The 26,650-nt window shown below is 36.8% G+C and overlaps 2 protein-coding genes across 6 annotated transcripts in view; one reads left to right on the top strand and one right to left on the bottom strand.

The window, feature by feature from the left end:
• Window positions 1-12,707, bottom strand: part of LOC134806489 (glycerol kinase 3) — a 31,880-nt gene extending 19,173 nt beyond the window's left edge. The window contains exon 1 of one of the 5 annotated variants that reach the window (XM_063779778.1): window positions 12,561-12,707. Coding sequence is in view for 4 of the 5 variants with exons in the window: in XM_063779787.1 (XP_063635857.1) it covers window positions 8,776-8,848 (73 nt within the window). In the remaining variant the exon portion in view is untranslated. Of the gene's footprint in view, window positions 1-6,808; window positions 6,914-8,775; window positions 8,968-12,560 lie in introns of those variants that run through there. The other 4 variants (XM_063779787.1, XM_063779795.1, XM_063779762.1 and 1 more) reach the window with 4 other exon arrangements.
• On the top strand, window positions 3,548-18,915 carry LOC134806530 (uncharacterized). Its single transcript, XM_063779831.1, has 5 exons — window positions 3,548-3,730; window positions 16,306-16,822; window positions 17,127-17,304; window positions 17,525-17,704; window positions 18,119-18,915. The coding sequence occupies exons 2-5, from the start codon at window positions 16,318-16,320 to the stop codon at window positions 18,909-18,911; spliced, it is 1,656 nt and encodes a 551-aa protein (XP_063635901.1). The 5' UTR covers window positions 3,548-3,730; window positions 16,306-16,317; the 3' UTR covers window positions 18,912-18,915.
• Window positions 18,916-26,650: the final 7,735 nt, after the last annotated feature.

The following is a 26,650-nucleotide window of genomic DNA, read 5'->3' as shown; positions in this document are numbered from 1 at the left end:
CGTCAAGGAGGTTCAAGTACAAACACGTAGTGAGTTCAACTTGACTTTTTGTACCAAATTTACTGTATAAAAACTTAAGTCTATATTTTGAAGGTATAGTCAGTCCGCTTTTCAATCGGACAGACTATTAGTAGTGAATACATGTTTACTATGATGAAAGATTTGCAGACTCATTCTCATTAAGTATTTAGTTTTCTAAGATTTTTGATTAATTCTGTCCACTTTTTTTATTTATTAATGAAGATTCAATAATTAAATGTCAAACTAATTTATTTATTGCGTTTTTGCAAACTTTGTCACAACTATATGCAAGAGGAGATTTAGTTCAGTTTTTTACCTGTAACACTAGCTAGTATAAAGTATTATATAATCTGTGCTATTACGCTGCACGTGTCTTATACGACGATGATTGACATCTACTTCAGTAACTTGTTTCTACTTATATGTTTGTGACTTTCCATCAGAGAAGGGTTCTTATGCACATGAACCATGGATTTTTATAGCTTTTGCACAATGGGCCATCTATATACCAGCCAATACCAGGCACAATAATAACGTGATACAAGAGTTCTTCTAACAAACTGTGCTACTGTTGTCGCCTGGCTGACGGGACAGAAAAACAACAAGACATACAAAAGGATCAAGGTTAAGTTGTTGACGGTCTGACGCCCGGCAACGGAAACCAAACCCCGTTGCCGGGCGTCAGACCGTCAACTCCTGAGGATGCCTCGTAGAGAGGCGAAACACGTGTCGAGGTTTATTCTTTTGGTGGTGGTTTGTTATATTTATTTGCGTATTTATTTTTGCGGTGGGAGGGTGGGAATATTAATTGCATGTAAAAATACGCAAGTAAGTATAACGGGTTAGCACTGATTGACTAGCACGTTATCTTTTCGCGGATTAGCAAAATAATATTTTGGTTTTAATTAGTATGGATTTCCGCAAAGTAACGCCTGATTCTATTCACTATGATAAAAACTCGGCTAAGTGCGAATTGGATCTAATTATCGTATTGGGTAGTATGTATTTTTGCGTTACGTTTAGGTACTAATGCACTCTTTCGGACACTTCTCATATTTTTGTTTGGGGATCGAAATTTTTCGTTTTCAAAATGAAAGTTTTCTTACTATTTTCATAAAATTTCTGATAACTTTTTCCATTTTTTAGCAACTTTCCGCAACTTGAACATCTGTAGTTACGTTTCACGAATCACACGTATGTAGTCAGAATGCTTCTATTATGACAAAGTGTACAAGAAGTGTACCTATTTGAAAAGGGCGCTACCAAACCTTGATGAAATGACCAAAACAGTTTTGTCAAAAAATTAAGCATCAAAAAGTATGTATATGAACAGCTAATGTCACCTTGAGAGTAGGTAAGGCAAAAATCGTTAACTTATAGTACCTTTACGACTAAAAATTATCCTAATAAGCAAGGAAATTGAGTTTTAGATCCACGCTTTTTACCTTAGACCTAAATTATCAAAGTTTTTGGTTACACAGGAGACATATTTTACTTTACATACAATAAAATGATATAAATAGTAGTTAATCCCAAATTTAATATTAATACAAATAGGTATTGTAAATTTAAGAAGTAAAACTCTGAAGAAAAATTTGTAGCCATGCAATGTTTTTCTATGCCTAATCGTCGCGTTGTTGCATTTAATACAACAATAAGGTATTTCCCCTTCTACCAGTGACGTAATTTCCTTTAGACGCCATTGATATGTACAGTGTTTCATTCAGTTCAAAGAACAACATACTTATTGATATATTTAAATACAATGAAATAGGTAGGTAGGTAGACAAGGTAGGTATAGATATATGTAGTTTAGTTTTACGTGTTCGTATTGTGTTGGACTAAAACAAGTGTCGCAAAAAAAGGCCACTGCATTATTAAATTTAATATTTAATCTTAAACTAAATTAGCACGTAAATAACTTAAGCATGTGTATGTATGTATGTATAAACTCTTTATTGTACAAAATACAAAACACAAATTTATGGCACAGGATAGGCAGTACAAAGGCGAACTTATCCCTGACTTATCTCGGGCTTATGTAACTCGGTTATTCAACCTACCTACCGAAGTGAAATCTTTTTCAAATGTACGAGTAGTTTATATTATTCATGGTATAATAATATACTCCGCCTGGTACTCCATTCCCGTCTTTTCTAGGTCACCTAACTGACACAAGCCTACGTCATCATGCGACAGCGCTATATGATAATATGCGATAGCGCTATATATAGCGGCCATGTTATTGTGACGTAGGCCTGTGTCACTCTGGGAATAGAAGACCATGTTTTATTAGACTATGATATTATTTAAACAAATGCTGAATTAGTGCAGGAAAGAGGACAAGGAAGACGAAGAATATACGATAAAGAAAAACTATAGTATTTTTCAAACTGGAAGGGTACGCTGACAGGTGTCATCTCCATACAATTTGTAACCTAAAAATGCCAAATGTCGAAAAATTGTATTGAATTGACATCTATCAGCGTACCCTTCCAGTTTGAAAAATACTATACTATAGTGTCCGACCGAAGTTAAAGCCGCGCCGCAACTGTATTTTCGGTAGAAATCTGGTCGAAGTTTCGGTTTCGATCGAAACTAGAGCAAAACCGAACTTTCTGTTCTGGTTTTTAAAATCCTGTTTTGAACACTGGAAAAAACAGATCGAAACGAAACACATTTACGTCGTTGACTTCTGAGCATTTAGAAGGGATTTAAACCCAAGACCATCAGCTTCATAGGGAGACTACCAAGTAGGATAAGTATTGAAGTGACCGACCGAGAGTGACAGTAACTATAATTGATAATAACAAAGTAGTGAAGCGGGAAGTGTCAAGACAAGGGACCGCGGTGCACGTCCGGATCCGACACGTGTACGATCGTTACGCGGTTATGGCTGATAGATCCCCATCCGCAGGCCGTTTCGGTGTGTGAGCGAGACACCGCTAAGCACTTATAGGGATGTCCCGCTCGCCGCTTGGGATATTACGACTTTGTTTACAGTGTTTGATCGCCTTTTTGTATTGTTTTCCTAACCCTAATCTTGAGGACTATTAAAGCGTCAAGGAGGTTCAAGTACAAACACGTAGTGAGTTCAACTTGACTTTTTGTACCAAATTTACTGTATAAAAACTTAAGTCTATATTTTGAAGGTATAGTCAGTCCGCTTTTCAATCGGACAGACTATTAGTAGTGAATACATGTTTACTATGATGAAAGATTTGCAGACTCATTCTCATTAAGTATTTAGTTTTCTAAGATTTTTGATTAATTCTGTCCACTTTTTTTATTTATTCATGAAGATTCAATAATTAAATGTCAAACTAATTTATTTATTGCGTTTTTGCAAACTTTGTCACAACTATATGCAAGAGGAGATTTAGTTCAGTTTTTTACCTGTAACACTAGCTAGTATAAAGTATTATATAATCTGTGCTATTACGCTGCACGTGTCTTATACGACGATGATTGACATCTACTTCGGTAACTTGTTTCTACTTATATGTTTGTGACTTTCCATCAGAGAAGGGTTCTTATGCACATGAACCATGGATTTTTATAGCTTTTGCACAATGGGCCATCTATATACCAGGCACAATAATAACGTGATACAAGAGTTCTTCTAACAAACTGTGCTACTGTTGTCGCCTGGCTGACGGGACAGAAAAACAACAAGACATACAAAAGGATCAAGGTGAAAGTAAAATAAGTATATTGACGATTTTAGGGTTCCGTACCCAAAGGGTAAAACGGGACCCTATTACTAAGACTTCGCTGTCCGTCCGTCCGTCCGTCCGTCCGTCCGTCCGTCCGTCCGTCCGTCCGTCCGTCTGTCACCAGGCTGTATCTCACGAACCGTGATAGCTAGACAGTTGAAATTTTCACAGATGATGTATTTCTGTTGCCGCTATAACAACAAATACTAAAAACAGAATAAAATAAAGATTTAAATGGGGCTCCCATACAACAAACGTGATTTTTGACCAAAGTTAAGCAACGTCGGGAGTGGTCAGTACTTGGATGGGTGACCGTTTTTTTTTTGCTTTTTTTTTTGTTTTTTTTTTATATGGTACGGAACCCTTCGTGCGCGAGCCCGACTCGCACTTGCCCGATTTTTTCATAATTTCCTACTAAAATGTAAAGTGCAGTGCCGCCTTGTACAAAGTCGTGAGCGTAAAATCAATATTGTAAGAACGTGACAATAACATCATGTAAAAATTAGATATGCTCTCAATATAGCCAGAGTTGCCAGTAGGTTTGCCAGAATTTTTTAAAGTCCTAACCAAATAACTATTAAAAAACAACTTCGCGCACCCATAGGAAAGCGATTACCTAAATGAACATTTTATTACATCATTATACTTATTCGACGACGGTGCCGCCCTTCCACACATCGTCTGAAACCCCTTTTCTACCCTACTTATGTATTATCCAATCCTTTGCCTATGTATTACTTATGATTGTTATAATCAATGCTTGAATGTCATCAAATATTATGGCTAAAAATGTATGAAATTATACTTATAGTCAAACTCAATATAAGATAGAGTACGTTTGAACAAACTGCACCGACTTTGACGTGACCATGGTATAATAATATACTCCGCCTGGTACTCCATTCCCGTCTTTTCTAGGTCACCTAACTGACACGGGCTTACGTCATCATGCGACAGCGCTATATGATAATATGCGATAGCGCTATATATAGCGGCCATGTTGTTGTGACGTAGCCCCGTGTCACTCTGGGAATGGAAGACCATGTTTTATTAGACTATGGACGTGACAATGTAATGAAAGTCGTGTTATTATCATAGAATTTTGACATTTTATGATTACAAAGTCCGTGCAGAGTTAGCTTAGTCCGGCTATAGACGAAAATTTTAGTTACGTATCAGGATTTTTTTTATAATAATAAGTTTTTGAATTTTGGTATCTGTAGTTGCAAGGCACTGTACAGTAATTAATTTTAAGTTGTTTAAACTGGTTTTAGACTGGACTGTTGAATCGTCTCCGTAACCCAGAAAAAATCTTTATAATAAGTCACAAGACAATATTTTCGAACATATGAGACACACAATGTGACATTTACAGTTGTGTATGCAATGCAGTTGTATAGTGAACGAAAATTCAAGTTCAAGTTCTTTATTTGCATTCATGTTGTAGTAGTAGTAAAAGTAGAAGATGTCTCCTGGGTTACTCTTCAAAAGTAGGTATAATTAATAAATTGAATAATGCTTTATCCTTGAGCTAACTTGATTAATTGTGGAAAATTAGAAATGTGAATGAATGTAAAATTTTCGAACATATGAGACACACAGTGTGACATTTACAGTTGTGTATGCAATGCAGTTGTATAGTAAACGAAAATTCAAGTTCAAGTTCTTTATTTGCATTCATGTTGTAGTAGTAGTAAAAGTAGTGATGTCTCCTGGGTTACTCTTCAAAAGTAGGTATAATTAATAAATTGAATAATGCTTTATCCTTGAGCTAACTTGATTAATTGTGGAAAATTAGAAATGTGAATGAATGTAAAATTATATGAAGCACGATAAGTGAAGATTAGTTACGATGCTAATCTTAAGAAGGAAAATTATATTCGCACACATTAACAAATACCTTGAAGTATCGGCTTATCTTGAAAGATTAAGATATATTATTATGTAATAATAATATAATAGTGAGCAGAAGAGTTTATAAACTTTATAACACTTTCCTTAGCTGTAGTATGTAGGTACTATAATACTATATAATGCTAGTTTAATATTTTAATGGTTTTATAATTTTGTATAATTATCTTGATAATCTTTTGTAATCTCAATGCTCTGAAATACTTTTATTATCATTATCAAAGGTTGTTTGAAAGAGATAAGTCCTTTTTATCGAAAATGCTTGTTGTTCGCGTGTCGTTTTGTGTCTTGCATATATTTTTAACTGATGTGCATGTACAACAAAGAATTAATATAAAGGGACAAAAGGATAAGCAGACAACGAACAAAGAAAGTTCACGACAAAAATAAATAATTTTTCACCACACCAGCTTGGAAAGAAAGGCTTACTTTGCACTTCAAAAACTGATAGCAAAGTTGCATTTTATTCACCTGTGAGGCAAAGTAAATGAAATGCAAATTTTGAGTTGTTTTCTTATTTGCTGGTAGAATTGACTTTTAAATGATGATTTTGGATGATAAATATTTAATAACATTCATTTGGATTTGATTTTGTTTGATATTTTACATTTAATATTTGCTTTGGGTTGGTGTGGTGAAAAATTTTGTTTCACCCGGGGGCAAATTTTGTTTAACCCTCGTGCTTTGAAACCCTCGAAACGCTCAAGATTCCATTTTTCGAACCACTCGCTACGCTCGTGGTTCAATTTTGGAATCTTTCACTTGCTCGGGTATCAATATTAGCACGAGCGGTTAAACAACTTTGCCCCTTGTAAAACAAATAACTATTCAAAGTTATAATTACTTTTATTTTACATAGGTATGTGTTAATGTTTGTTTTTAGTTTTACTTTAAACATGTTTTAAAACTCAATTTGTATTTCAAAATCCTTTTGCAAACGAGTCTGATTATTAAGAAAAAAGAAACTCTAATTTTAAATGAAAACAAAGAAAACCCAACTTATCAAGTTGTCACGCACTTTAACACATCGCTACTTAATTATTTCGCCGTACGATATGAGCCTGTCAATTATTCGCCACTGTTACCTTTTGCGATTAACTGACAGGCTGATATCGTTCGGCGAACTGGTAATCTGTGGGCCCCTTAGCGAATAAACTTACCGTCATCCATTTTAATTTTTAAAATAAAAAAAAAAAACACAATAGCCGAAAAAGAATTCGCGCGTAATTTAAATTCCGAACGTGCGTTCCCGCGCTAACATTCATTGAGACTGCGGAGGCGCGTCAGTGCACACCCATTCGTTATCGCGCGATGACGTGTTTTGGCAGATTAGGCAAATAATAATTACTTACAGAATATTGAGCTTTATAATATAATGTTTGGTAAATTAAAGTTTCAATGGTTACATAATTTGTTTTCCCATGATGATATTTTAACAAAATTGGGGCCACATCATAATTAGTGGTGTTGTATCGTACTAAAACATTTAAGATATCACATGGGATCAAATCTAAGAGTTAACTTAGACTGTACTGAGATTATACCACCGGTAAACCTTATATCTTTGCAATGAAGTTTACAAATTGTCAGTTAACTGTGTAGACTAGCTATGGTGTCTAAAAATGATAGATTTGATTCTAAGAAAGCAAAGAAGCACTAGGAAGTTTTTTTGACAGCCAATACTTGCAGCAATAACAACATATTATTCATTCTCCTGGCTTTAGTAATGAAACCAATCAGCCAATCATGAAACAACACTTTTTTTATCACTAATTGATTGATTCTTGACAAAATATTTAAATACAAAGTCCACTATTGATAGTGTCCACTATCGATAGAGTTAACATTGATTATGCCTGCAGAAGCCGATGCTTGTTCATTTGTTAGATGCCGTATTCTCCAATGTACATGTAATATAGTATGATCCATGCAAAAGCACGTTTTTGCAGATGCAAATTCCGCGGGCATAGAGGAAAATGGATTGTGAAAACCCCCGCTGAGCATTTGCCCATTCTAGTTTGTCCTACTAATCGATTTATGTAGTGTCTTATAATAGTGACAGTAGTGAGATATTTGCAACAGCAGCGGTCGGATACAATTAATAAATATCCCTTGCTATATTTAGAACGCTAAGCTAGGTCGAATCAAACCTGCAGCTGATCGCAGGAACGGTTATCGACGTGATATCTCTATCACTTTTTGACACCGCTAGAAAGAAAGAAACAGACACCCTGACCTGACCTGTCGCTATCGGGCGATAACTGTGTCCATCATCAGACGACCATTGTTCTCAATCAAGAAGCATCAGTTCACATAAGATTATAAATAGTTAACGGGTGTCTTTCTGTAACTTACGGAGAACGGCCAATAAACTTCTAGGGCTGGACACAGCATAGGGGACAATAGAGCCAGGGGTCAATGACCGCTACGAAGCTTATTCTCCAATTATTAAGACGACCGCAAAATATTATCTGATCAAAAGTCGTTTTTTAGAGGTAAAAAATTAACGTTCTCGAATGTTTCTTAACCTTGAAGGACTAATCATTAGCTCAATTAATCTAATCCGTGAAATTGTCACTTAATTTACAATGTCAAAGAACCTAACTTGGTCTAGTAAAACTAGTAGAAAAAGAAGGGGCGTATCGCCTAGCCTAGCACGGGTATGATGCGGATGGATGAAAGTCATGTGACGAGAAATGTATTACGAATTAATGTAGGGGGAATGAGTAAGAGGAAAGGAAAACCGAGGAAAAGGTGGATAGACTGCGTGAGAAGTGATATGAAACGAACGTAAGTTGACGGGCGACAGAGAGGCATGGAAGAAAAAGACATGCTTCGCCGATTCCGAGTGAAAGGGATAAGAGAAATCGAATGATAAGTCGACGGGCGACAGAGAAGCATGGAATAAATAGACATGCTGCCCTAACCCCGAGTGAATGGGAATAGGGGCAGGGATAAGGGCAAGAGAATAATGAGTTGACTGGCAACAGAGATACATGAAAGAAAGACATATGCTGCGCTGACCCCGAGTAATTGGGATAAGGGCAAGCGAATGATGAGAGTACCTAACTTGTGCGTCAAAAAGAACGCAACTTCACAAACGATTACATAACCCACGAAAACTCACCGTGAACGGTCTTCTGTCTCCTCAAAATTCTCTTAAACGACCTATCCATCGCCCCTTTCACTCGCACACTCATTGCGGATCAGAAATCACTTGAAACGATTAAATTGATTTAATAGAAGCGACGGATTGTCTGGTCGCATGATTACTGACTAATATAGCGTGAGAAACAAAAATAGATCATGAATGAAAGGGCGAAGGGGCTGGCGCAATAAACAATGCAACACTAATTAATTAACGCGCCGTAAATATGCATTTAATTGGTGCACATTTCATCGACCGATATTCTTCTTCTTTGTCGTTATACTCTTTGCAGAGTGTCGTGGTCAACTGCTGACATCAGGCACAGATGTTTGCCGTACGATTTCTCACCATTTTCCGCGGTTGGAGGTCATTCTGGCAAATGCGTTCAGGGGTCCTTCCATGGCAGATTTAATTTGGTCAGTCCATCGCATAGGTGGCCTTTTACACGGTCTTGTTCCGTTTGCTCTACCGACCGATATTATAATCGTATTATTAAGACGAGAATGTAAGGTAAATAGAGAATTTGACAAATGAGATTTAGATGAACAATTGATCATGGATGACGTCTTTGGACAATCCACGTCAGCATGTATATATGTATATTTAAGTTGCATTATTTATTTATTTTACAATGCACACGTATGCAAATAATGTTAACATATGTTCGTAATTTTTAGCAACGAATACTAAGTACCATAGATAGATAAATGTTACGTAAATGTTCACCAAGTTTCATTTAATCTAACCACGTCGTTATAAGCGAGAGCGTAATTTCGATTGCATAGACGCGGCTTTTTGGCGGCGGGTTCAAGTGACTAAGAAAATAGCCAAGATAACGGTGTGACGCTGTCACTGAAAAAGAAAAGACGTCAGTCTGAAAAATCACAGTTTCAGCCTTGGCAAACTTTTGCACTTGCCAATTTGAATACATTACACCAGCAATAGACGCGACGAGTTTAATGTCGCATTGATCTTTATGGAGTTTTATGAAAAGAAAGTGCATTGACAAATCCTATTAGATATTATTAAATTCTCAGATATCATAATCATCAAGTTAACCGAAAAGCGAGGTATTTTAGGGAAGTTTACTTGGATTATGAATTATCGCATGGGGTCAGATTTTTTCAACACTTATAAAATAATTCAGTGTGGGTAATAGGTACATACATGTGAAAGGTCAGGCACGAATAAATTCCCACCACTCCATACATTTTTAATATCTGACCGAGTGACGCCTCGCCAAATGTCCTTGAAAATGTCAGGGAATCACGTGAATAGTCTCGCGAACCCGTGACGACGCGCTTGCCACGCCTACGTCGCCAAGTCGTTAAAGTTTTAGCTAAAGTATATGCGTATGCGTAAATCGCGTGATGCGCCATCTGGCTCGTTGCATTGCTCCAAGCAATTATTAGGGTTGACACACTTGACGTCCCTTTGCGTGCCGGACCACAGATAATGATTTGAACTTTGACAACCCTAAATAGCCGAAAGGGATAGTGCCATACATAAGAAAGAAACCAAAGCTTAACTGACCAGACCAGTTTCTCAACCTTGTTGGTCACCTTATTTTGAAGGTTAAATTATAATATTTATAATGGTCTGCTTCTAGTCTAGCCCAATGGTCTGTCTGTGAGTTTTGCGAATTACACTCTAACCCAGAGTCATTTGGCAGTTAATGCCGTGAGATCCATGAACAGATACGACCTTTTGTAATATTGCACATTTGTTGACTATTGACAAAAGTGTGAAAACGTAGGAGGTATGACGTGTAAATATTTATACAGTTGAGTGTAGCCAAATGTATATGTATGTATGTATGTATATATGTATGCAGCTCGTCATGTAGTTGTTATGTTTGGTTCCGAAGGTGTGGCTTGTTTATCAAACAGGGTAGACTTGGGGAAATAATAAAACTGGAAAAATTCTGAATAAACAATACCTAACTATCAACGAGTTAATCATTACTTTGAAGAGAGAGACTGAGTACCTAATATTTAGTACCTAGGTACTTATAATTTTTTCAGAGCTTACTGGGGCCCACGGCCCACAGATTACCAGTACGTCGGACAATATCAGCCTGTCAATTAATCACAAAAGGTGATCGTTCCGAACAACTGACAGGCTGATATCATCTGGCGAACTGGTAAACTGTGGGCCCCTTTAGATTTTACAATATTAAAGAAATTATGGAAGTTGCTACCAAAGTATAAAGATTGAAGTCAAACCTTAACCACCGGAGGCTATTTTCTTTTTTATTTATTTATAATTATAACCTAATTCAAACACTAATCAAAGATATTAAAATCGGGGAAACAATATGTTGAATCAAAAACAATATTATTGATGGGTTCCTGTGATAAGGAATTATCAATGTTTAGGTACTTGTTTGGAAAAATAATAAAATTTAAGAATAGCAAATAACATCATATATTGTTTATCAGTGGATCAAATTGAGGTCAGACAGCAGCCAAAGTACAGTTATAACCCGCATTAGTGATATCTTAGCGGAGAGATAACTTCTAAAGCAACACATTTCACATTGTGCTATATGAACACAAGCATTATTATTAGTTATTGGAATATGATGAGTTTTTCGGAACTTATGTACGAAATATAATTAGATTTTTACCAGATGCTTTTCAGTGAAGGAAAACATTGTGAGGAAACCATACTAATCCTAATAAGGCCTAGTTTACCCTCGGGGTTGGAAAGTCAGATGGCAGTTGTTTTCGTAAAAACTAGTGCTAATGTCAATTCCTGGAATTAGTTGCCAAGCGGACCCCAGGCTCCCATAAGCCATGGCAAAATGCTGGGACAACTTGAGGAAGATAATGTCAAACATGTTATTTCAGAATGTTGTTATAAATTAGTGTAAATTTGATTATGGCGGCAGCTAAGTTTGTGTCACTCTTAAACACAAACCTTACTTTTAAAATACTGGCAAAGTAATTCATTAAATTGAACTACAAATGTTATTGATAAGCCTTGTCAGGGTTCAATCACTTTATAAATATTAGCTCTTCTAGTGGCCCACCATACAAGGAAGATTAGCAATCTTTGAATCAAAGGTATTAGACAATAGTGTTGAATTTGTTTTATTTTAAAATTGAACAAATAAAAATGCAGGCAACTCTGTTCAATTTCATTAAGATTTAAATTTCATTGGAGGTGATTTGTACTAGTATTAGGACATTGAACCCCAAGAGGTTAACTTATGAGTTTTATACTATTGCATATAATATAAACCTGTTCTAAAAAGTACCTACATATGTTAGTCCCCCAAACACATAAGATTATTTAAAACAGATAAGTTGTAACAAACGGAAGTGATACTGTCAAATATTATATTAAATTTTGTGTTTAATAAACAAAAATCAGAAGCTAAACACCCAAAGTCAAAGTTGTTGACAAAATGAGGTAATTTTTTATTCATACAGCCAAAGTCCGAATTCTTGCACTTCAAGTTTCATACCGCTACATAATGAGATCAACACTATCAAACCGGTACTGCGGTTAAAGTACGCATACGAGAAAATGGCAATGAAAATTGTCAAGCATACCCATTACTTGAAATCACCTATTGTTACGCGATTTTCACTGGACATGAAACCGTAAGTGGCAAATATGTGTTAACAATATTTTAAGGTTTCCTGGTTAAGTTTTATTGATCACTGTTTCAGTCAAAAAATAGCACTCATGAATGATGTAAGGACCAAAAAATATATGCAGGATTTCGCATACGTAAAATAAACAGAATGACATACCTGCTTTAAAACCGAAGTGCTGTTGTCACAAAACACGATTTATTGTTATTTTAACACACAGCTAACATGGTAATTTGGTCTGCAATTTAGATTTATTTCGATTTTTCAAGTGGAGAGTAAATGACACCACACCACACCACACACACGGCACTGGGGGTCACGACACGACAGATAAGAAAAATCAGTCACACACTCACACATTTATTGAATAGAGTTAGCAGGCGTGTATGAAGAGCGCTATCAACTGACTACGACGCGCGACGTGAGCGTAATGCGCTATTATAATACAGATATTTGATTAGATCATAGTTAAAGATATGACGAATACATATGACGGCGACAAAAGATTTGTTTTAGTCTCAATAATACTGATATGTTTTTTTTTATTAATAAAAGTAACACTCAAGCTCAGTGCTCTTAACTATCTTCATAAACACGGCAGTTAATGCCAGGTTGACATTGTTGATAATGTCCTTAATGTCAGAGGTCAGAGGTCAATAAATATTAATCCTTATTAAAATCGAACAGTATGCATGGAAACTTACGAACTTGTTTCTGACGACTATTTTATATTATATTATATTACATCACTAGCAAGCATGGTCAAGCTCAAAATAAATGCTTAAGGTCTAAAGTTATCTCCTCAGGGTCATTGCAGTCAGGGACTACCTTAAGTACCTAGCGACACAATGATAATATTCACTCCTCAGTGTTAAATTTTTTGTATAGGTACTTACTTTTTTCAGAAATTGATAAAAATCTATAGAGAATCTTGACGCCTACATAAATTGAATAGCAACATTTTATCGATTGAAAACCACATGGACACAAAAATGTTGCATAGGCGTAGTGAAAAACGGTTTGATCATTGGGTTTGGTTTGTCTTGACTTAATAATTAAATGTCATATGTCCATATAAGTCGTATATTTCTTGATTACTTATTATAAATAAAATGTGGGCAGGAGGTGCAGCCATAGCTCAAGATCCTCGTGCCTGACCTTGTTTCGCCTGTGTATATGGTTACCTTTAGGTACCTACACGATTCACAAAACTACTTGGAACCTTGTCTAATTAAGAAAACCGGCCAGTGCGAGTCAGATTCGCGCGTGTCCTTAATAGGATTCGAACCCTGGGACCTCCTGCTTCGTAGGCAGGGTCACTAAAAATTTGATTGAGATTGAGAGTTGATTTTGCTGTGTACAAAAATTTTACGAAACAAAACTAAGTAGGTAATGCAACTCTGTTCCAATAATGGAACTTCCAATTGGATGTTATGATTTAAATTTCATCGAACTGAATAAGTACGTACTATAGGTAGGCTTGGGCCTTAGGAGGCTTAGTTATATAAAATGATCATTTCATCTCATAAACCTACTAAAAACCAGGATATCCCATACACGGAGCGTTGTGTTACAATCCATATACATTTGAATGACATCATACAACTTTCGCTGAGAGAGGACCACGCATTTGGCGTCAGGATCTATTGGTGAAAACACCTTTTGTTTGTTTATTCGTAAGTTAATAAGTTCGTTTTTGTGTTATTCAAGGGTAAGTTTGCTTGCTATTAATTTTGTTTAATTAATACATTATTGTACTAAATAACCTCCACATATATTTCTACTCCATTTGTTTTAAAACAAATTTACTTCCTTCAGGTGGAATTTGAAAAAATCCTTTCTTACAAAATTTGTACTCTCTCATTGGAAGTATCTTCAACTGCATGGTATTTAGGAAATAATTACCTACCTACTGACATGACATGATGTTAAAATTCGTTTTCCATAAAAAGTCCCAATGGTTGCTCAAATCGACACGTTTCTCATTAAAAAGTTGGATCTTTAACATCACTATTAAAAACTGGGTCAATGTTCATTTGGATCGACTTCCCAATTTACGCGCACCATTATTTTGATTTTCTTTTGTCACATGACTATAAGCTAACCTATTTTGAGTTCTATTTCCGTTTGAATAAGTTTGAAAATGGACTGTTTTAAGTGAAACAGTTGCGTTCTCAGGACAAAGTGTCATTGTTAAATGTAGCGATAATTGTGTTTTGGGCACTTTGTTTTATCATAGGTGGTACAGACCAGCAGAAAAGGTTTTGAAATAGTATTAACTACTTATAACGGCGAAAGGCAATGTAGGTGTGTGTATTTGCACAGGTTAATATTATTTTAATGACAATACTAGCTGGGCCCGAGACTCCGCCCGTTATGGGTTTGTTCGATGTTATTGGCCCTGTAACGGCTCCAACCTCACAGGGATATTTTCAAAAATAATTCGAACACAGATCTTAAGTTTTCTGCATTCTAATTTTACTAAATTACAAGCCGTGAAGAAGTAGGTATTAGACACACAGACAGGCGGAGAGACAGACCTCACATTACCTTACCTTACCTTATAGATTTTTTAAATAAATTTATTGAGGTTCGCAAAATTGATTTATTCAAGAAAGATAGCAAAGTTGGTGTTTCTCGAGTGTCTCGGGCAAGCGGAAGAAAATGAAGCGATTTTTCTACATGTTTTACCTTATAGATTTTTTAAATAAATTTATTGAGGTTCGCAAAATTGATTTATTCAAGAAAGATAGCAAAGTTGGTGTTTCTCGAGTGTCTCGGGCAAGCGGAAGAAAATGAAGCGATTTTTCTACATGTTTTGCAGTAAAGTACCTAGTACCTACGCTTAATTTTAGCTGACGAAGTGAAAAATCGAACCCACTTGCGAACAAAACATTACCGTATCGTGAGAACTGAACACAATGTCCAAAAACAACAATTAACGCGACCGGGAGCCGAACCCAGGCCCTAATTACGCGGTCATACAGTGCGATTACACTGTACAGTGTCGCTATGTGATACCGATATATACCTTTACTAATTACCCTAATGAGTGTTTTACACATTCCTTTGTCGCTTACAAGACAGTGTCACTAGGGCGTCTTCATTTACAACTTTTTTCATTAGTGTCCTACGCGAAAAAGGAAACAGTGAGTTAATGGCTCACCGCGCCATGTACCTATTGTATTCTTATTCTGAAGATGTAGAAGATGTTTATAATTACTAAGCGAAAACTCTCAAGAAAGCGCCTGCGCGTAGCTTATATGCAATATTGAGTAGTCGGGAAATCAACAATAAGAAAGAACAGTTGTTATTAGGTACGACTGGTACGAGTAGGGTTGCCAACTTTTTTTTGGTGGAATATAGTGTTTTCCAGAATAAGGCATCAAAAATATAGTACATTTAAAAAAAAATAGTACTTTTAGATAAAATACTAAACATGAGTGTAATATACGTTTAATCGGAAATATAGTATTTTAGCGTACTATATATTTTTCCAAAAGTATATAGTACAGAGAGCCAAAATATAGTACAATACTATATAATATAGTACGGTTGGCAACCCTAGGTACGAGTGCTTAATAGTTTACTTAATATTGAGTCGCCAAAGCTAGCATGGTTTTCAAAATATTAATGACAATTTTCCCAGTTTAGTACAAGTAATTTATCCTCACGGTAAGCAGTAAAAATGCTGCTTACTTTTTTCAATATTGGCAGAAAAGTTTGCTCAGTTTTAAAATACTTATTGCCCTTTCTATTCCCTGCAGGGTGAACGTACATCCAGCTGCATAAGTGCATATAATTCCATTCAAATGTGAACATGCAATTTTGCAGTTCGCTGTACGTCATGATTGATCGCAGTACGACAGTAAAAATAAGTAATGTTATGGTTTTTTTTTTTCAGGTTCTCTTCACAATGAGCGCACTCCGAATAGCCTTTTTACTGATCACAGTTAATGTGGTCGCCGATGAAGCTAATAAAACTTCACCAGCATTACCGGAACCTAAAAACTTCAAATTTGAAGACCAGCCTACACAATCTTACGGTCTCGTAAGATTTGAAGACCAAGACCAAAAGTTTGATGGCAGTCAGAACACAATCGATGATCAAAGGATAAAATTTGAAACTGATGGTTTCCAAGACAATAAGTTCCAGCAATATGATAACCAGAACAACATTGAGGGACAGAAGATTAAATTTGAAGAAGATAAAAGAAATCAAAGACCTAACCAACAAAAGAAGAAACGTAGAAGAAGACCAAAGAGGTTACCAAATGGAGCTCAAGGTTTAAGGTATCCAGCCCAGCAGTATCCTGGATCACCTGTTTATCCTGGAGTACCTATATATCCTAGTCCCCCCGTATTTGGTCCTGGTCCAATATATTCGGGGCAGAGACCTTATCAACCATATACACTTTACAGTGAGTTGAGTAATATTTTTGTTATTTACTTATTTATTTAGGTATATTAGGTATTCCGCAAATATCGAAGGATTGAATTGGTTTCGCATCAAATACTGATGATACTAATGTCCCATTACAGTCGACGAACTTATTTGTATTAAACGCAAAGAGATTGTAGTAAAAAAGGTTTAATATATTTGAGTCAGGCATATCTTGACCTGAACTTTTGAGAATGTCATGTAAATTCTGGAAGTTTTCAAGTTTCTTCCTTTGACTAGTTTGACTTAGTCGAATTATACGTTACCTGCTTATATGATTCCAGAGCCCCGTCCATCTGCCACGTCAGCGGCCCTCTCAGCCGTGACAGATGCTCTATCTTCGATAGCATTGTATGATGACGCCCAATGCGTACCCAGAATGCTTTGCGAGGCGGCCGGGGGTGGATCCATCCCTGGATCTGGGATACTGCAGTCTGTTGCTGGGCTACAACCATTGCTTACGTAAGTACCATACGACTTAAAATAAATGACCTCGAAAACAGTACTCTATCATTTTATAATCTTCGTCAGCTGTTCCACTTAACCATTAATGTTGCTTTTCGAAAATAAATGCTCAAATTATGTAGTACAAATAATTTCAAGAGTGGGCTATCCTAAGATAAGAGTTCAGGGATTAACACTTTTGGCTCTTTTCTTTAAACCAACCTCTTAAACTTTCCAGCTTACTCTCGGCTTACAACGGCATCAGCTCTTCTCCTCTCTTCGTGTTCGGCCGAGCCGTCTTCCTGGGCATGACCTCCAAGGCTAATCCTGGGACGTGTCGCTACGCCTACCCTCAATGCCCCAACGATCCTGAGCAGCTAGTCCACTATTTGAACAACCATAACGGAGGCTTCTTCAGGTATAGTATATATAGCCGCTGACATATGTCCCTGGTGTTCCAGGAGGAACACTGTTTCAATTCCACACTTCCACAACAATTGGGATGCCCTTAATTTTTTTGCATGCCATAAATTTGATGCCCTCTGTTCTGTTTTGTAATTACTATTCCCAACAGTTGGGACACAGGCTTTTACTCCGGAGTGCGCCCCGGTCCCGCATTATTATCGCCCATCAGGAATAAGAAATACTGAGTACATACTTACTGTTTCGATACTATACCGACAAGTCGACAAACAACCGAATTCTCAGGACAAACTTATCAAATGTCACGTTGCAACTAGATTTAGTTTTATAAGTCATCATCATCATCAAATCACTTAACATTTTCACTTACTACATTTTAGCTTTTCCAAATCTTCTCAATTTATTTCAGGTTCTTCGCAGCCCCACAACTGAACCAACAGCAGGGGCTAGAGCAGTTCTACAACCAGCTATCAGGGCAGAATTATGGATTGTATCAACCACAGCAACCGTTACAACCTAACCAGTACCAAAACCAGATTTCGCAGCAAGGATATGGTCTACAGCAGCAGAATCAGTATTTATACGACCAACAGTTCGGTCAATATCATCAACAATATGTGCCTCAGCAATATCAGAATCCTAATCTCCAAGGTTATGGTCTCCAACAACAATTTCATCAGAATTATCAAACACCAAATCCGTATGGCAATGGATATGGTTTTTATGGCCAGAATTATCCTTACCAAAAGAGTCTTAACCAAAGCAGTTTTGAAAACAGGATTCAAAAGAGAATACAAAATGTACGAAACACTGTAATTGTTAACGTCAGTTCTAACCCAACATGGTCTTTTCCTGAAGATTCAAACAGAGATGTTTATAGCAATGTAAGGTTAGGTAAAGTTTTTAATTTTCCTCAAAGTAATGTGAACTCTATCGCTCCAGGTAAAGGTTTCGTTTTTCCTGGCATTCAAAGTAATAGAGAATATTCGATTGATAGTATTGAGGCTGAGGCATTTGACAATAATTTTGAACAAAAGGGGGTTGATGATTTTAGGTTTTTTAATCAGAACAATGATGGGGCATTTAAGAATGGTGGTGATGGTATCAATAATGATGGCGTTAGAGTTTTGTATGTAGTCAGGGGTAACAGTGATCCGAATCATCCTGAAATTGTGCGACTGGCTCCTGGACAAACTCTGTAATATATTTTTCTATTACAGTGTGTCCGATTATGTAAGTCTGGTTTTAAAGAATATTTAATTACCAACTCTGGTAAACGGTAAACGTTGTTTTTTTTTATCCGTATGGCATTCATTATGAGTCGTTCCACAGTTTTATTTACAAAATAATGTCTAGGTTCCTTCACCCATTGGTAAACGTTGTGACTTGTGTATTAAGTTTAAAACGACTAGTATATACATCTGTAATAGATTTTAAGTGATGTTGCATTCTGAAAACAATAAACTTATTTATTTCTGTATAATTTTAATAGGTAAGTACTTTATTAATAATGCATGAAACTAATCTAAACGAAGTTCTCTGTATTCTGTAATGTTATAGAACGTGTAAGTATAAGTACCTACGTAATAATATTTTCAGCAGGCAAATACCTATGATGTCATGAAACTCATGAATCATTTTTAAAGTTATAATTTGCTCTTGACCTAAAAACAATTCTACTCGGTATTTTAAAACTTTCCTTATAAAATTAGCACTAAATAAGACTATGACTGACTATAATTGTTATTAGGACAACATAATAAAGTTATTGTAACCAATCTTTAGTATCATATTACATTTTATAATATATTTTATTTATTTTAGAATTTTACATTGACATCTATTTAAAAGTGAAAGAGTGAATTTTTAAAACTCCATAAACAGGTGCTGAATGCTGATTCAATAGTGTATTGTACTTATAAAGCCACTAACTTCTGCCTGCGACTTTGTCTGCGTGGAATGCTGATGACGATTGATAAAAACTAACCTAGGCATGTCCTTTCCCAGGCCTCAAACTACATATATAGATTTTCGAATTTAAACTATCGTGAGACATACTAACTTTAAGCTAGAAACTAAAAATACGTGAGTGAAATCGTAAATTAGCTTAAAGGTACATATATATTTATTACCAAATTTCATCTAAATCAGTTCAGCGGTTTAAGAGGTAACAGACAGACAGAGTTACTTTCGCATTTATAATATGTATTACAAAAGCTGCACTAAGAAGACACGGTGGGTGGATCCTTAAGGCGTGCTTTTCCCGTACGAGCTAAGCGAACCAGTTTTTTTGAATCCATCGGAAATATAAGAAACAATATTTTAAAATTGTGAAAAAAATATATCTTATACTTAAGGATCTGGCAGATATGTTTTGGATCTCAAAAACATGATTAGATAAACTTTGCTCGATAGAAAAAAATTCCAAAGTTACGCCTTTTTTTAACAATAAATCAATCTCAGAGCTACAATACAAACTTTTTTGACTTGTTTTTTACATAAATGTATAGGTAATAAGATAATCTAGATGATTTGGATCACTTTGTCTCGGTAACATCATTAAAATAATTTCTATGTTTCAATACCTACTAAATCCGCAACCGCCATCACTCGCGAACGCACTTACGCCCTCTTCAGTCGCGCGGCAGCGCTTGTAGAGGACGGACCTGCGTCAGTATGTTCCGCGCGGTCACGTGATTTTACCATTTACAAACAATGGGAAACAAAGCATATGAAACGTAAGAAAAAGTCACTAAGTGCTATAAAAACACACTTTCTGATAACAGAAGCATCTAATACTTTACGAGGTGCTTGAAAGCGCCTAGCTTTCCTACATCAACAGTTAAAATATTTCAGTATTTTCACTAGGTCAGCAACCAATTTCAATGTAGGTAAATAATATTATATTCCTAGATAATATAATTGTGAGTATGTAAGTATGATATATTTACAGTATTTCACCTTTACTGATATACCTACGTCCGATCTGCAAAATGATTATATTCCTTCGTGCTCTTTGACTCCTTTGAAAATCAGAAATTATTTATTTGGATTGATACAGTATGGGGATGTTACAATATATGTATAGTGTTACGCTTTTAGTATGAGGGTGCCGAAGGCGCCCGGCTTTGGATCGCATGCAACGCGCCACGCCCGTCAAGCGTGCAAATTCATCATCATAATCATAAATTTAAATAAATATAAAATGTCAAATTGAAATAATTGAAAAAATTACCCTAATAGGCATATCGCAATACAATTATTTAAGAACTAAATACATATCACTAATTTTAATATTTGACCACGGTCGACATGAATTAAATATAATTGAGAGTTCAAGGTGCCTACAGGCAGTTCATCTTGCGCTTGGTTGTATTAGTCTTGTTCGAGAAACTGAACACGGTGAAAAATAGAGATAATACTCCTAAAAATACGTGTGATACCTCATTAGATTCGTCATAATGCCTAGAAAAATGCATTCGAAGCGTGTAGTAGCACACACAAATATCAAAAGTTATAAGCAAAAAAAGGGGGAAAAAGTAGAGATCTTTAATTTCCCCAATATCTCAAAAAGTATTCATATTACGGTGCGAGATGGGTGGGGGGTGCTCGACCAAATGTCATAGAGGGCCCCAAGACAAAACAAACTGCATTTAAAAATTTTCAAAATGGCCGACTTTATTTTTTATTTTTTTCAAGTTGGTCCGAGCGCGCTGAGATTTGGCATGGCGAAAGATAGAGGCCTCTAGATTCCTATGAAAAAAAAATTTTTGGAAAAATCTAAGATGGCGGAAATAATGGTCATTTTAATTTTGTATGGCAACTTTTAAACGGTGCGAGATGGGTGGGGGTACTCGACCAAATGTCATAGAGGGCTCCAAGGCAAAACAAACTGCATTTAAAAATTTTCAAACAGGCCGATTTTTTTTTTTTTTTTTTTTTTTCAAGTTGGTCTGAGCTCGCTGATATTTGACATGCGGCGAGCTTGGGGGCCCAAAATTACCATGTGAAAAAAAAATTTTGGAAAAATCCAAAATGGCGGCGGACACGGGCCAAATTCAAATTTCCAAGTAGGTTAGGCGAGCCCGAAGGGCGAGCTTCAGGCTGGGAGGCCGAAGGCCGACCCCGCGGAGGGCCGTCAGGCCCGGAGCTTTATCTCGAATGTCCAAGCATGCTCCACCCCCAGTAATTTTGGGCGAGGCCGAAGGCCGAGCTGCGGGAATGACGAACAAAGCAAAATCCTATACAAAAAGTGTGTTATGCGAGCCCGAAGGGCGAGCTTCAGGCAGGGACACCAAAGGCCGACCCCAGTGGATGGCCGAAGGCCCGGAGCCTCCACCCCGACTCCCAAAACGCGAGGCCGAAGGCCGAGCTGCGTGAATGCAGTTCCTCCAAACGTCCTACAAAGTCAACTTTCTTGATAAGCGGAGCCGGCGGGCCGAAGGCCTGACGGCGAAGCGTCAAGGCTCGCGAAGGCCGAAGGCCGAGCTCCGCGTTGGGCCGAAGGCCCGAAGCGTCACACATGAGGAGGAAGTTGGAGCTGAAACACGACCCTTGTTACGATTTCCCAAGCACGCGAGGCCGAAGGCCGAGCGTCGGGAATGAAGTTCTCGCATGCGGAATTTTTCTTTCTATCAAAAGTACAACTTTATTTATTTCTCCCTTTGGAAAACAAACTACTACACAACAATAACAACAGCAGGAATGGACTGCTACCAACAATGTGGGTTAGGTTAGGTTAGAACTGCGACCCTCACAGGAACAGACTGCTACCAGAAAAGTGGGTTAGGTTAGGATAGAAATGCGACCCTCACAGAAACGGACTGCTACCAGAAAAGTGGGTTAGGTTAGGTTAGAACTGCGACCCTCACAGGAACGGACTGCTACCAGAAAAGTGGGTTAGGTTAGGTTAGAACTGCGAACCCCACAGAAACGGACTGCTACCAGAAAAGTGGGTTAGGTTAAATAGGTTAGAACCGCGACCCTCACAGAAACGGACTGCTACCAGAAAAGTGGGTTAGGTTAGGTTAGAACTGCGACCCTCACATAACCGGACTGCTACCTAGCTACAGGAATGAAGTGCTCGCACGCGGATCTGTTTGTCCTAGCAAAAGTACAACTTTGTTTCTTTTTCCCTTTGGAAAACAAGCTACTACGCAATTACAACAGCACAAACAACAGCAACAACAACACGTCAACAACAGCACCAACAGCAAACAACACGCGTACCGCGGGGCCCTCGGGCCCCGCGCACAGGGCAAAATCTAGTTGATATTATTAAAGAGGAGGATATTTCCAATACAACATTATATACTTGCAGGACTGTATCTCCATTATTTATACTTTTTATTCAACGCTAAACACAGTCCTCCACGCCTCATGGCGTGAAAAAGCGATTACGTAACATTCAATATAATTTTAAAGGTATTAAATATTCATTGAATATAAAAAAAAAATTGTGGTGTATTTAAAACATGTCAACAAATGTACTACTTGTAGAAATTTATCTTAAAGTTATTTAGGCAATTGTTAATTAACAAAATTTTCTCAAACTTCCTTCTTTATTGAAAACGAAAAATTTTTTATAAATAACTATTGTAAAATTTTGTCGCTCTTCTCATATAAATGCTTAATAAGATCACATTATAAAAAATTTAACACGTTTTAAGACGCTATTTTGGGTTTTACACATTATTACGCGATCAAGATCATAAAAAAAACATTTAGTAAACTTTACTAAATCAGATTATTTGTGAAGGGTGCGGAATACGGGGTGTGATTACAGGGAGTTCAAAATAAGGCGGGTATAAGACAATTTTTTTTAATATTTTGTGTTATTCAGTCAGTTACGTGGTCTTTCACTATCGGCCTCATCTGTGAATTCAAAGTCGCTCAACGAGCTATGGAGAGGGCTATGCTCGGAGTTTCTCTGCGTGATCAAATCAGAAATGAGGAGATCCGTAGACGAACTAAAGTCACCGACATATACTGTGTGCATATTTATTTGCGTTATTTGACATCTGTCACTCACAACAGCAATACAACGTAAAATGTCTCGCACATCGAAATCACAAAGGAAAACAATTGCACTACGAACGTTTACGTTCTACGTCTTTTTTTTAATTTTAGGGCTAGCCGGACACCACCTTTATGAATCGGTAGTCGTCTAAGTAAATCGATATGAATTTTTCATTTTTCTTTTAATAAAAATAAGGAAAAGGTGGATAATCAACTGTAAATATGGATATATTTATCGTCACCTAACAGACAACAAATTTGACACAGAAATAACATAAATAAACTTTAAAATAGATCCCCAGTTAGTTTAGATTTTGACGATGGGTGCGACCTACTCGGTCGGTGTATTAAATGCCTTGCGCGAAAACCATATAATTCTACCTTTATTTAAATCGCAAATAAAAATTCATTATACGTGACAATTCGATACCTCAGTCTAGGTACGTGCCATCCAATCGTAATCGCTTGCTGTGACTATCGATTTGGGTTAGTTACATCTCTATACAGGATGTCCAGTAATTAATGGACAACCTTCTAACCATCGACAGGGCAGCTTAGGCTGGTCCAGAAAATGCACTTATAGGTCTAGTAAAAGTTTCGTGGTTTTCGAGATAATCGCACTTTTGTCTTTTTTACTAGTTAGCACCATACTTCACTTTAAACACCATCTAGGCCATATCTTTATTTGTAGAAATGTAAATAGCATGTGTGATACCATTTTAGAATCAGTATTAGATAAACTATTTTTAAGAAAGTTGGCCACTCTGTTCTCCATACATTTTTTTTCACCACAAGCGACCAGACTTCTTGAAAATGTTATATATATATATATGGGCAGGCCACATTGCGCGCAGAGAAGATGGCCGATGGTGTCGAAAAGTGCTCGAGTGGAGACCACGGACTAGCAAGCGCAGCGTAGGACGTCCACCCACAAGATGGACAGACGACCTTGTTAAGGCCGTCGGAAAACGCTGGATGCGGGTCGCTTCCGACCGGAATGGAGGTCCAAGGGGAAGGCCTATGTTCAGCAGTGGACGTCTTATGGCTGAGATGATGATGATGAGTCAGTTACAACTTAATTAAAAAAAATTATATAATGTACTTAATAAAATGTAGGTACCATCGGTGCGCGAGTTTGACTCGCACTTAATGGAATTATTTTCTTGAAAACATTGTTTCGTTAAAATTGTGTGATCATTAAAGTAGGTATAAAGTCGATAGGTATTGTAAACAATAATTTATTAAGTTAGGCAACAAAAGTATTGGAAATTGTGATAATGAGACCCACCAAAAACATTTTCATGTAAAATGTTGCCAAGAAGAAACCATAAGGCTTGCACTGACAAAAAGTTATCAGAAATTTACTTTGAAATGTTTTTTTTTGTTTTTAGAGCTTATAAATAAGTACTACTGATCAGTAACAACGTTTTAATTTCACGGCAGCGTTATTGAGTTAAAGGAATCTGTAAAGTAAAATTATTGATTAAGGTTAATAACCTTTATAAATAGAACCCTTAATTGACCGTCTCCTTTAAAATTGTTACTTTCCTTTAGGTACTTTAACTCGAACACGCTGCCATGAAATTAAAACGTTCTTTACTGATCAATAATATGAAATGATCAGAAATACGTAATGCAAAAAATACATACGTACATATACAATAAAAACTCTAAAACGTGACCATTAAAAGGGTCTAGTTAAAATACTGCCATCATAAGATCATTATACTGTGACCCGTCTGCTATGTTTACCGTGCGCGGCGCGCGCTCACGATCTCGGCGAGCGGGTCGCGGGACGCGCGGGCGGGGCTTCACGGTTTGCCGCGCACCTCACCCCCTCAGATTCGTTGATGAGTCGAATCATATCGCCTTAATACATTTTGGAATATACTGTTAGAAAAGCTAATAATTTACGCAATCACATATATTAATTCTGAATTCAAAACTTGATATCATATAAAATCGGATTTTGGTCGCGCATTTGATTTTTGACAGGCAATCTTGTATACCATCACGCTCCGCGATTGTTGCGCCATTCAGGGTCCTAGCTAAATTTGTTAATACTTACGCTATAGAATTTCCAATGTAGCAAGAACCCTAATCCCGTGTGGTGACTGCACATTCTAGACCTTTCTAGGCTTCTGCTAAAATCATTACCCTTCTTGGCTATGACGTAGTCGAGTAAAAAGGCCTACTACTAGGCTATAACCGCAAAAAGTTCACAAATTGCGGACATCTTTCTCTGTCACTCTAATTACACCTTCATTGGAGTAAAAGAGAAAGAGCCTTGCAGTTTTCGCGGTAGCCCCCCTGGCTCCCATTCATCAACTTATCTCACTAGACACTGATTTAAACTTTCACGATTATTAAACATTATCAAACTACACAACGGGACTTAATCGCGTATTTAAGTTTTAAGATTTATCTCACTAGGTCATGATCCAGGACACCTCGCTATAATGTTACGGTCAAACATCATTAAACTTCGTATAAAGTCCGTGACAATTGCGTCTACGATAATTAATGACTATAAACGCAAATTGTACAATTAACGAATAAGTATCCTTAACTTTATTTTTACGCGCAGATCGTTCACCCTTCACGTGGCGGGTTTTATGCAATACGAGACGATTCCGATACGATAAGGTTAAAGGCCTACCTGCTCAAAAGTATTAATAAAATTGATAAGAATTAGTCACTTCTATGAGATGAGTGTACAGTAGAACTAGAACCAGTTAAAACCGCCGAAAAAAAACTAAAAGGATATAAAAAAACCGGCACTAACACGAAACGAGTCGACCAACAAAAACAATATAATTAGCGCACTGAAAAGAAAAAAATAATAATTTTGTCTTCAATAACGCAAGTAAATACCTATGAACTATGTATATACATACTTCTGAAATCAATCACACAAATCTGC

Source organism: Cydia splendana, chromosome 1, assembly GCF_910591565.1.
Source record: "Cydia splendana chromosome 1, ilCydSple1.2, whole genome shotgun sequence".
NCBI lineage: Eukaryota > Metazoa > Arthropoda > Insecta > Lepidoptera > Tortricidae > Cydia > Cydia splendana.
This window is presented reverse-complemented; position numbering and strand designations above follow the sequence as displayed.

Excerpts from the sequence above, each read along its gene's own strand:
- LOC134806530 (XM_063779831.1), top strand. The coding sequence starts at position 16,318 with ATGAGCGCACTCCGAATAGCCTTTTTACTGATCACAGTTAATGTGGTC. Across the intron at positions 16,823-17,126 it reads TCAACCATATACACTTTACA|AGCCCCGTCCATCTGCCACG; the intron begins GTGAGTTGAGTA and ends ATATGATTCCAG. Across the intron at positions 17,305-17,524 it reads GGGCTACAACCATTGCTTAC|CTTACTCTCGGCTTACAACG; the intron begins GTAAGTACCATA and ends TAAACTTTCCAG.